Raw genomic sequence first — 13,050 nt, forward strand, 5'->3', positions numbered from 1 at the left:
GCGTTAAGATTTCCCTTCACTGGAACTAAGGGGCATAGCCCGAACCATGAAAAACAGCCCCTCCTCCACCAAACTTTACAGTTGGCACTATGCATTGGGGTAGGCAGTGTTCTCCTGGCATCCACCAATCCCAGATTTGTCCGTCGGACTGCCAGATGGTGAAACGTGATTCATCACTCCAGAGAAGGCGTTCCCACTGCTCCAGAGTCCAATGCCGGCGAGCTTTACACCACTCCAGCCGATGCATGGTGATCTTAGGCTTGTGTGCGGCTGCTCGGCCATGGAAACTCATTTCATGAAGTTCCCAATGAACAGTTATTGTGCTGATGTTGCTTCCAGAGGCAGTTTGGAACTCAGTAGTGAGTGTTACAACCGAGGACAGACGATTTTTACGCGCTACGCGCTTCAGCACTCAACGGTCCCGTTCTGTGAGCTTGTGCGGCCTACCACTTAGCTGCTGAGCCGTTGTTGCTCCTAGACGTTTCCACTTCACAATAACAGTACTTACAGTTGACCGGGGCAGCTCTAGAAGGGCAGAAATTTGACGAACTGACTTGTTGGAAAGGTGGCATCCTATGACGGTGCCACGTTGAAAGTCACTGAGCTCTTCAGTAAGGCCATTCTACTGCCAATATTTGTCTATGGAGATTGCATGGCTGTGTGCTCGATTTTATACACCTGTCAGCAACGGGTGTGGCTGAAATAGCCGAAAACACTAATTTGGAGGGGTGTCCACATACTTTTGTATATATAGTGTATGTAAACTGTATCTACAATTTCCATTAATCTTTCTGTGGGAGCACTTTCACATTTTTCCTCTGAGAATTACAATCACAAAAGGAACACTTGACTTGACACACAAAATCTAAGAATATTCATTCAAATAATATCTACATTTCATGATATACAGTATACCACGACATGGATGACCCTCTCCTTATGACAACAAAACAGAATGGACCATATTGAAATAAGCTCTAATGTGTATGCCGTGTGTCAACATACATGGAGACGGCATGTTTCTCCTGCTAGCCACATACATTAAGTCATGTTTACATTAGTATGATTAAGAATGTATGAAAATGTATGCACTCACTAACTGTAAGTCGCTCTGGATAAGAGCGTCTGCTAAATGACTAAAATGTAATATGTAAATGTAAGAAATGATTCCAGGGACCATATGTCTCAGAGTCTCAGAGTTGGAGTGCTGATCTAGGATAAGGTCCCATCTGTCTATGTAATCTTGCAGGTTGACGTTTATTGTCATGAGTCTTGTCCTGAAGGCAGAACTAAGCAATTTACCCTTAGATAGGCCAGCTGCAAAGTCAAAATGGGCTATATTGTAAAAATTCAGGAAAACTAAAATTTGCTTTTTGGTCTTAATTTAAAGTTAGGGTTAGCAGTGTGGTTAAGGTTAGGGTTAAGGTTAGACTTTGTGGCTGTGCCAGCTAGTGACCATTCTGCAGAGTTGCCCCAGAACAAGATAAAAAAAACACTAAGCTGCTTTAACCTTATTCATTGTGATCTAAAAAGCAAAACTGATCATAAATCAGATACATCTCCACTGTTCTTACCTGGGCACGGTGGAGAGATACGTCACCAGCTGTCGCAGCTCCTCGTGTTTTATTCTGTCATGGTTGCTTCTGGCAGGGAAGGTCAGTATGGGGCCACCTCTCTTATCACGACCTCCTGTAGGAACACAGACAATAGAAATCTCCTTATTTTTGAGAGCCCTATTGCAGAAATAGATAGAGCTTTAAGCACACATATAAGGGTACTTTGACCAGGGCCCATAGGGTACTAAAGCTTCATGCTGCGATTCTCAGTATTCTCTCAAAGTGCCTGTATACATCAATTACAGTAAGACATGGTATACAACATAATGAGAGTAGAAAGGGTCTATCTTCATGTCTCTTATGTACTAGGTCTTTATCCCAAATGGCACCCTATTCCCTGTACTACTTTTGACCAGAGCCCATGGTCAAAAGTAGTGCACTATAATAGGGAATATGGTGTCATTTGGGACACATCCCATGTGTAGAGAGATGCATGAACAGATTGAGGGTGAAGTACATTTGTTTATCCCTGGTGCTCATGGGACTTTGTCAGTAGCACCAGGAAGGGAGACAGGGTGGCAAGGCAGCAACAGTGCCCCAGAGGGAGGGCATGGAGGGCCTTATCCAGATGGGATCTTGTTGGTGACAGATCTTTGTTGACACTTTTTTGGGAGAACCAACCCCCTCGGATGTCGGAGCTCCCCCGTACCTCCCCCTCCCCGCGACTCTCTGACAAATGTCCACCAGTCTTTCATCCTCAAGGTCCCGCCCCCTTCTCCTTCAGCCTGTGTGTGTTTGTGTGTCTGCACCACACACTAGGCCTCGTCACAGAGATAAGGCCAACATTACTCTACTGCTGCTGTTATGTATTTGCGGGAGTAAAAATTGAGTGTTCCTTGCATAACCCCGGTTATATGAGAATATGAGTGAAATGTCTCACTTATGGAATTCACTTTAGCGGATCACTAACTTGAAGAACCAATCACACAACGTCTGTTGGAGACAGACAGGTCGAGTGACGAATGAGGTGAGCCCCTTCCCTCCTTATAAGTCGCCACTCACCCCTTCTCTGGTCATTCTCAAGCATGCTTCTCTTCCTTGGCCTCTTGCAAGCATGGAAATGCGGTGAGACTATTTCGAATACTCGTTTCGATGTCTCACTTATGGGATATGGCCAACCCCCGTATCGCAGACATGCTCTCCGAAGCCAGGGTAGTCCCAACATCATCACCCCTCAGAGGCTCCAACCCTGAGGACAGAATGCACCAATGAAGGTGCAGTGACATCCAGTCGGTAAAACCTCATTAATGTATGAGGGGTGGCCCAACATGCCACATTGCAAATCTCTTGCAAAGAGATGCCTTTGAACAGTGCCCAAGAGGTAGCCATACCTTTGGTGGAATAAGACCTCAGACCCTACGGGGGCTGTAAACCCTTGCTATTATAAGCCAATATAAAAGCCTATCCAATGGGATAGCCGTTGATGAAAGAGGGGCCCACCCTTGCAGGGGGGGCCCAAGACGAGTTGGTCACTCTTTCGCCATGCTCTCGTTCTATCTAAGTGAAAAGCGTGCACTGGACATAAACGGTGGAGACGCTCTTCTTCCGTAGAAGTGAAGGGCGGCAGGTGGAAAGCCATAAACTCTTTTAATTGCTGCTGACCTTAGGCATAAAGGTGGGGTTGGGTAACAATGTTACCTTGGATAACCCCAGAGCAAACTGTAGGCACGAATGGTGGACTGACGGTGTGTGCAGCTCACTCACTCGCAGGGCAATCAGTAAAGGAGAGATATTACATCTCCACGCTTTCCAGCAGCAGTGAAACGGCCTCAAGCACAATAGACAGGTCCAAAGACGGGGCTAAAGGCTTGGACACTGAGCATAAGTAAAGCACTCCCTTCATTAAACAACATAACAGAGGGTGTTTCCTTACTGTGTTATTGTCAAAGCCTACAGTTGCTTGCGAAAGTATTCACCCCCCTTGGCATTTTTCCTATTTTGTTGCCTTACAACCTAGAATTAAAATGGATTTTTTGGGGGTTTGTATCATTTGATTTACACAACATGCCTACCACTTTGAAGATGCAAAATATTTTTGGGGGTGAAACAAACAAGAAATAAGACAAAAAAACAGAAAACTTGAGCGTACATAACTATTCACCCCCCCAAAGTCAATACTTTGTAGAGCCACCTTTTGCAGCAATTACAGCTGCAAGTCTCTTGGGGTATGTCTCTATAAGCTTGGCATATCTAGCCACTGGGATTTTTGCCCATTCTTCAAGGCAAAACTGCTCCAGCTCCTTCAAGTTGGATGTGTTCCGCTGGTGTACAGCAATCTTTAAGTCATACCACAGATTCTCAGTTGGATTGAGGTCTGGGCTTTGACTAGGCCATTCCAAGACATGTAAATGTTTCCCCTTAAACCACTTGAGTGTTGCTTTAGTAGTATGCTTAGGGTCATTGTCCTGCTGGAAGGTGAACCTCCATCCCAGTCTCAAATCTCTGGAAGACTGAAACAGGTTTTCCTCAATAATTTCCCTGTATTTAGCGCCATCCATCATTCCTTCAATTCCCAGTCCCTGTGGATGAAAAACATCCCCACAGCATGATGCTGCCATCCCCACGCTGGGATGGTGTTCTCATGGTGATGAGAGGTGTTGGGTTTGCGCCAGACATAGCGTTTTCCTTGATGGCCAAAAAGCTCAATTTTAGTCTCATCTGACCAGAGTACCTTCTTCCATATGTTTGGGGAGTCTCCCACATGCCTTTTTGGCAAACACCAAACGTGTTTGCTTATTTTTTTATTTAAGCAATGGCTTTTTTCTGGCCACTCTTCCGTAAAGCCCAGCTCTGTGGAGTGTGCGGCTTAAAGTGGTCCTATGAACAGATACTCTAATCTCCGCTGTGGAGCTTTGCAGCTCCTTCAGGGTTATCTTTGGTCTCTTTGTTGCCTCTCTGATTAATGCCCTCCTTGCTTGGTCCATGAGTTTTGGTGGGCGGCCCTCTCTTGGCAGGTTTGTTGTGGTGCCATATTCTTTCCATTTATTAATAATAGATTTAATGGTGCTCCGTGGGACGTTCAAAGTGTCGTATATTTTTTTTATAACCCAACCCTGATCTGTACTTCTCCACAACTTTGTCCCTGACCTGTTTGGAGAGCTCTTTGGTCTTCATGGTGCCACTTGCTTGGTGGTGCCCCTTGCTTAGTGATGTTGCAGACTCTGGGGACTTTCAGAACAGGTGTATATATACTGAGATCATGTGACAGATCATGTGATACTTAAATAAAGTCCACCTGTGTGCAATCTAACTAAATATGTGATTTCTGAAGGTAATTGGGCTTCATAGCAAAGGGGGTGAATACATACAGTGGGGAAAAAAAGTATTTAGTCAGCCACCAATTGTGCAAGTTCTCCCACTTAAAAAGAGAGAGAGGCCTGTAATTTTCATCATAGGTACACGTCAACTATGACAGACAAAATGAGAGAGAAAAAATCCAGAAAATCACATTGTAGGATTTTTAATGAATTTATTTGCAAATTATGGTGGAAAATAAGTATGCCCGGGCGGTGTGCTTTCACAAAGAACAATGGACACTGCGTGTCTTTGTGCGATGCGAATGGATCTACGGTGGCTAGACCATATCTCTCCCAGATCTGGTTCACCACCTGGGGATGGAGTCTCCAATCCCCATAAAGGGGATTCTCTCTGGACAACAAGTCCGCTCCTACATTCAATACACCCGGGACATGAGTCGCACGTAATGAGCGGAGGTGTGCTCTGCTCCGTCTGATAGTATAGCTCTATAAGAGAGAGAATCCAGCTTGACGCCTAGGTAATCTATTCTCTGTGCGGGTACCAAACAGCTATTTTTCTGGTTGAGAAGGGAAGGATTGTGTCTCGTACTGCTTGCTCTTGTGTTGGGGAGAAAAGCAGGTAATCGTCTATATAGAGATACTCTTGGTAGATACTCTTGGTGCTAGAGCCGCCTCCACACACTTGCCGAACATTCGGGGTGCTAGTACTAGCCCGAAAGGGACAGCGAGGTATTCGTAGACTGTGCCTCATTTTGATGTCTCAGTTATGGGATATGGCCAACTCTCGTATCGCAAACATGCTCTCCGAAGCCAGGGTAGTCCCAACAGCATCACACCTCAGAGGCTCCAACACTGAGGACAGTATGCACCAACAAAGGTGCAGTGACATCCAGTCGGTATAACCTCATAAATGTATGAGGGGTGGCCCAACATGCCGCATTGCAAATCTCTTGCAAAGAGATGCCTTTGAACAGTGCCCAAGAGGTAGCCATCCCTCAGGCCAAGAGGTAGCCATCCCTCTGGTGGAATGAGCCCTCAGGCCCTCCAGGGTCTGTAAACCCTTGCTATTATAAACCAATATAATAGCCTATCCAATGTGATAGTCACTGACTTGCTGAATGTTCGGGGAGCTAGTGCTAGCCCGAAGAGGACAGCAAGGTATTCGTAGGCTGTGCCTTGAAAGGCAAACCTGAGAAACCTCCTGTGCACTGGAAGAATACTTATGTAAAAATAAGCGTAGACTGAAGTGAACCAGTTGCCTCGACGAATAGAGCGAGACAGCATGTTGAGCATAAGCATGAATCTCAAATGAAAACGGATGGCTTCATAGCAAACTGCAGTCTGTACCCTTTTGTGACTGTGGACAAGACCCAGGGCTGGACTGCGCATGCGCACCAGTTCCCTCCTCTTGCAGCGAGTTGCCCACAACTCATTGGTGCTGGAGCGCCCTCTGGAGGCATTATGGCGAGTTGCCCCTTTCTTGTATTTTTGCTCTGTGCCCTTGTGCTCTGTGCTCCACCCGAGAGGATGCAGGCCAGGACACGTAGTGAACTATTGCCTTAAGGCGTCCCCCCACCACAGCAAGGCTCATGGAGCGCGCACAGCCTTGAATGGCACCTCTGGAGGCCCGTAGGTTGAGATCTGCATGACGGCTTGTGATGCTGCACTGGGTTAAGGTGGTAGGCCAGTGACGGCTCAACTACTGGGAGCTTGACCAACTCCTCCATGTCCTTAATGTCCATGTTCGTAAAGTGCCTGGTCTTTACTGGACAAGGGCTTGTCCCAGTTGAGCTTGGCTTCCGCCACGCAAGCTGGGACCGCTGGGAGAAGTTGCTTTCCCGGGACGGTGTGAGAAGGGAGTCTCCTCCCATCAAACCAATCCCTTTTGGCGCCGCCACCCCCCACGGGTGCAGGGCACTCGATATTGAGTCTGGCCACTGCCCGTCTGCAGACATCGATAAGCCAGAATCTGTCATCGGGTATCAAAGCTCCATTGAGGGCAGAAGAGGGCCTTGAGCCTGGGGCTTGGGCTTCCTCTGGGAAGAGGCCAGTCATGTCCTCGCCATCGAAATCATTGATGATGAGGTCCCCTTCTCCTTCCTCCGCTGTAAAGTCATCGAAGAGTGCATGCTTTCTTTGTCTCTCAAACGAACAAAGCGCGTCTCTCGACCGTCGAGCTGTGAAGCTAGGGCGCTCAGTCTAGTCAACACGGCACGGGTGAACATGAGTTGAGCTAAGAAGAGAGGAGAGCTAGCAATTCTGCCTTTTCAGGTAGAAAAGCTAGTGTGGCATAGCTGGCCTTGCGGTGAGTTACCCAGGTTAGTTATGCCTTGCGGCGAGAGCTAGCCCTTTGTAGCTAGCTAGCCAAGTTAGCTAAAGCCTTGCGGCTTGGGGTAACCAAGTCTCAATAGCTAGCAATGTGATGCTAGCTACCACCGGAGACTGAGAAGCAAAACTTTCCTTTCGGTCAGTACTCAACACTATCAACAGGAGCTGAGGTCCTACGTTCGGCAGCATCAACCTCACGGTTTACCTGAGGCCAGTTCAGTAGGAACGGTTTAGTGGTGCTGAGGAAAGCTTCAGGAGCTTTAGTGCTCGCTTCCACAAGGAAGAGAGGTGGAAATGACCAGAGGAGGGGAGGGGCTCACCTCCATCGCCACTTAACCTGTCTGTCTCCAACAGACGTTGTGTGATTGGTTCTTCAAGTTAGTGATTTGCTAGAGTGAATCCCATAAGTGAGACATTGAAACTAGTATTAGAAATAGAACCTCAGTGAGATTCATGCCAGAGTAGTTCCATCTACTAAGGGAGAGAGGGGGGAGAGAGAGGGAGAGAGAGGGAGAAAGAGGGGGAGAGAGAGAAAGAAAGAGAAAGAGAGGGGGAACAAGAGAGACCGAGGGAATGAGAGAGAGAGAGGTGGGGAGCGAGAGAAAGAGAGGGAGAGAGAAAGAGGGGAGTCGAGATATCTATTCTCTACAGCTCAAAGACTGCCTTGAGTTAACAACAGCCTTAAATATATTAGACTAAATGAGATTCTCTCTATTTTACATGCCGTTTAACTTGTTTTTACAACAGAGTTGTTCCCCGCCAGCTTTCTTTGCCAGCATTTGACCTGTATACCCTGTTCAAAAACGATGAAACAAAAGGCAAAGAAATATGTTTTTAGTCACACTGGCTGGCTGCATTGAACTAAGAGGGATTCTGGCCAGCAGCATTGTATTAATGAGCATTAAGGTCATGGATATTTTAATCTCCACTGTCCAGACCTGGGTTTAGACACTATTTTAAATCATTTCAAATGTTGCTGTGCTTGATTGAACTTGCCTGCAACAATAGAGCCAATAGAATCCTTATAAAACTGCAAACCCATCCATCTGGCAATGCAGGCAGGCTAAAGCAAACGCTAAAAGTATTTGAAAGATTTTGAATAGTATTTGAACCCAGGTCTGCCACTGTAATGTTGAACTCTGTAACGAGAATGTCCTGTACAGTAGAAATGACCAGGATGACATCATCCTCTAAGCTACAATAAGGGGAGGGGAATGTGATAACGTGTCCTTGTACTGACATCCAGTGTGTCCTAAATGGCACCCTATTCCCTATATAGTGCACTACTTTTGACCAGAAACAATAGGGGTCCCCAGCCTTACATCAACAGTACTGGAAACGAAACCCAACATTCCATGTAGAGGTTGTGATTCAATGTAAGTCATTCTATGACAACAGGATATCATGTTCGCCATAACCTAACTGAATGAGCCAAAGTCTGTGTCTCGAATGGCAGCCGGATCACTACAGGCCTATGGGCCCTGATCAAAAGTAGTGAACTATATAGGGAATATGGTGCCATTTGGGATGTATATAGAGTGTGGAGGAGACTGTTAGCGAGAAGTGAAGCAATCTAAAGACCATCAAAGCTTTGTGTAAAATGCTTCATGTCCCAAGGGCAAACTCTGCACTAAGGCTCTTTACCTTAAGTGACCATAGGGGCGGCAGGTAGCCTAGTGGTTAAGTGCGTTGGGCCGGTAACCAAAAGGTTGCTGGTTCAAATCCCAGAGTCAGCCAGGTGGTAAAAATCTGCCGTTCCACCCTTGAGCAAGGCAGTTAACCCCCAACAACACCCCGCACCGCTCTGATTCAGAGGGATTGGGTTAAATGCGGAAAAACAACAACATTTGAATGGATTCAGTTGTGCAATTGGGACGTATACAGAGTGTGCACCTGACTAGGTATCCCTTCCATAGAATGAGTGATGTCTTTGAACAGCTACTATGATCTGTAAGGAATTAGCAAAGTTATGACGCGTCTGAACTAATGACCAATCACATACTCTGTGCTGTTGCTCCATACTAATTCATTGCATCAAATAGACAAAAGGATTCCCTAGTAAATAAACAGAAGCAAAACGGGGAGAGACCTACCTGAACTTGTTCAATAAGAAACTCTCTTTCCGCTGCATTTTTCTATGTGTGCACTAATGAATACACCCCTGGATGGAGATGATAGTGTTACAGGACGTTCCCGCACATGAAAGTTGTTGTTGTGCCAATGGTTAAATGTCAACATGCTTGTCATGTGCTACTATTCATGCTTTTCCTCAGCATTGGTCTGCCATGAACACTGCCGGCCAGAGAATAAAACATCTTCATGATTTCCCATAGTCATTAGTCAAACTGAAGCATCACAGGTTGCAATCCAGAAAGCACCCTATTCCCTATGTAGTGCACTACTTTGGAACAGGACCGATAGGGCTAGGGAATAAGGGACGCGGACACACACTCACCTGACACAAAGGCCACTTTCTCTTTCAGCACAGGCAGGACATCAGACGCCTTAATCCCATCGTTCCTGAAGGACCCTTGAGAGGAGAAGGAGAGACAGATCAGGACAAGATTCAGCTAATCAGGACAAAATGAAGATAATCAGCTTTCATCTCTGTAATCTCATTAAGAGATGTACATTCCTGATATAAAAGGAACACATAACTACAGTCTGATGATGACAACACAAAAACAAGCTCGCTCTTCTTCTCAATGTTTTTCCCAGACCCAGAGAACTTTTTCTTCACAAAGTTTTCACAAAGTTTTCTAAGCCTATGACGTAATTGGAACAGCAATAAATTACGGTAAAAAAGAGAATGAATAGAATGCATTACAGATACTGTTACAGTACTCTATACTATATGTGTAGGCCCGGCTTCTTCTTTATCATTATCTGTAGTCACATACCTGTAATATCGTCGTTAAAGTCCGGCATGGTATATGAGCATCGAAAATAGGTTCATTTGCATTCAAGAGAATGTTTCCGAATCACAGAGCACCATTCAGGGCTATAACAAAGCTATTACCGTAGGTTTCTACTGCTCTTTCCCTCTCATTGAATTTGGACTGCATACAGACTTGGTATTCACACCAGTGCCTGGCCACTTTCCTCTTTTGATCGCACAAAAACACAGGGGGAGAGGCAAGGACATTGATCATAATGCAACAGCAGCACAATGAAGAGCATTCTCCACACTACACCACAGCGTGATATGGAAAACACAGCACTGAACCACCCCAGTGTGTTCGAGTTGATGTCTACAAACATCAGCCGTTTCTCATCTTATTCAAGTGCTTAATGCTAGTCTTTTGGGCGTCAACATTCTAACAGTCTAATAAATACATTTCATATATGCTACCGCAAAAATGATCATTGGGTTGTGTTTATGAATGTCTTCGGTAACAGAATATGAAAGACACTTTGTTTCAAATAACACAATAGTATTTTCATTAGTTTATGTAACTGTAGGCTATGTGTACAAATTAAAAACCGGTCTTGAATAATGCACTGAGAAAGTTACAGACAAACAAATATCGTACCCCCCCAAAATGCTAACCTCCCCTGTTATTGTAATGAGAGGTTAGCATGTCTTGGGGGTATGATATTTGTGCGTCTTTAACTTTCTCATTCATCATTATTCACGATTCATTCAGGACTATCCATAATCATGGTAGCATCCACATTAATGTAGAAGTGTTTAGAAACTTATTATAAAATGACACAATACATTATTTACCATTCATTTCTATTGGGCACAAAATAATCTGAAACACAACCAAAACAAATAGCAAATGCATCAAATATCATTTTGTGCTAGGAATACGGGACCAAATATTAAACTTTTGACTATTTTAATACACATAGTGAATTTGTCCAAATACTTTTGGTCACCTAAAATGGGGGGACTATGTACAAAAAGTGCTGTAATTTCTAAACTGGGGGGACTATGTACAAAAAGTGCTGTAATTTCTAAACTGTTCACCCGATATGGATGGCAATACCCTCAAATGAAAGCTGACAGTCTGAACTTAAACTTCATAGTCATGCTATCATTTCAAATGCAATGTGCTGGATTACAGTGCCAAAACAACAAAACATGTGGCACTGTCCCAATTATGTGTCACTCTCCCAATAATTACGGAGGGCACTCAATGTTCATACAGTGGGGGAAAAAAGTATTTAGTCAGCCACCAATTGTGCAAGTTCTCCCACTTAAAAAGATGAGAGAGGCCTGTAATTTTCATCATAGGTACACGTCAACTATGACAGACAAAATGAGAGAAAAAAATCCAGAAAATCACATTGTAGGATTTTTAATGAATTTATTTGCAAATTATGGTGGAAAATAAGTATTTGGTCAATAACAAAAGTTTCTCAATACTTTGTTATATACCCTTTGTTGGCAATGACACAGGTCAAACGTTTTCTGTAAGTCTTCACAAGGTTTTCACACACTGTTGCTGGTATTTTGGCCCATTCCTCCATGCAGATCTCCTCTAGAGCAGTGATGTTTTGGGGCTGTCGCTGGGCAACATGGACTTTCAACTCCCTCCAAAGATTTTCTATGGGGTTGAGATCTGGAGACTGGCTAGGCCACTCCGGGACCTTGAAATGCTTCTTACGAAGCCACTCCTTCGTTGCCCGGGCGGTTTGTTTGGGATCATTGTCATGCTGAAAGACCCAGCCACGTTTCATCTTCAATGTCCTTGCTGATGGAAGGAGGTTTTCACTCAAAATCTCACGATACATGGCCCCATTCATTCTTTCCTTTACACGGATCAGTCGTCCTGGTCCCTTTGCAGAAAAACAGCCCCAAAGCATGATGTTTCCACCCCCATGCTTCACAGTAGGTATGGTGTTCTTTGGATGCAACTCAGCATTCTTTGTCCTCCAAACACGACGAGTTGAGTTTTTACCAAAAAGTTCTATTTTGGTTTCATCTGACCATATGACATTCTCCCAATCCTCTTCTGGATCATCCAAATGCACTCTAGTAAACTTCAGATGGGCCTGGACATGTACTGGCTTAAGCAGGGGGACACGTCTGGCACTGCAGGATTTGAGTCCCTGGCGGCGTAGTGTGTTACTGATGGTAGGCGTTGTTCCTTTGGTCCCAGCTCTCTGCAGGTCATTCACTAGGTCCCCCCCGTGTGGTTCTGGGATTTTTGCTCACCGTTCTTGTGATCATTTTGACCCCACGGGGTGAGATCTTGCGTGGAGCCCCAGATCGAGGGAGATTATCAGTGGTCTTGTATGTCTTCCATTTCCTAATAATTGCTCCCACAGTTGATTTCTTCAAACCAAGCTGCTTACCTATTGCAGATTCAGTCTTCCCAGCCTGGTGCAGGTCTACAATTTTGTTTCTGGTGTCCTTTGACAGCTCTTTGGTCTTGGCCATAGTGGAGTTTTGAGTGTGACTGTTTGAGGTTGTGGACATGTGTCTTTTATACTGATAACAAGTTCAAACAGGTGCCCTTAATACAGGTAACGAGTGGAGGACAGAGGAGCCTCTTAAAGAAGAAGTTACAGGTCTGTAAGAGCCAGAAATCTTGCTTGTTTGTAGGTGACCAAATACTTATTTTCCACCATAATTTGCAAATAAATTCATAAAAAATCCTACAATGTGATTTTCTGGATTTTCTTTTCTCAATTTGTCTGTCATAGTTGACGTGTACCTATGATGAAAATTACAGGCCTCTCTCATCTTTTTAAGTGGGAGAACTTGCACAATTGGTGGCTGACTAAATACTTTTTTCCCCCACTGTATACACTACATGACCAAAAGTATATAGACAGCTGCTTGTTGAACATCTCATTGCAAAATCATGGGCATTAATATGAACTTGGTCCCCCCT

General features: G+C 44.8%; 1 protein-coding gene across 2 annotated transcripts in view; it reads right to left on the bottom strand.

Annotated features, from left to right (window-relative positions):
* Nucleotides 1–13,050, bottom strand: part of LOC121536102 (kalirin) — a 253,582-nt gene that overhangs the window by 154,369 nt on the left and 86,163 nt on the right. For both annotated transcript variants that reach the window (XM_045206551.1, XM_045206550.1), the window contains exons 2-3: nucleotides 9,657–9,731; nucleotides 1,575–1,689 (exon numbers count right to left, since the gene is read on the bottom strand). In XM_045206551.1, coding sequence (XP_045062486.1) covers nucleotides 1,575–1,689; nucleotides 9,657–9,731 — 190 coding nt within the window. The remainder of the gene's footprint in view (nucleotides 1–1,574; nucleotides 1,690–9,656; nucleotides 9,732–13,050) is intronic.

The sequence above is a fragment of the Coregonus clupeaformis genome, chromosome 23 (assembly GCF_020615455.1).
Source record: "Coregonus clupeaformis isolate EN_2021a chromosome 23, ASM2061545v1, whole genome shotgun sequence".
Taxonomy (NCBI): domain Eukaryota; kingdom Metazoa; phylum Chordata; class Actinopteri; order Salmoniformes; family Salmonidae; genus Coregonus; species Coregonus clupeaformis.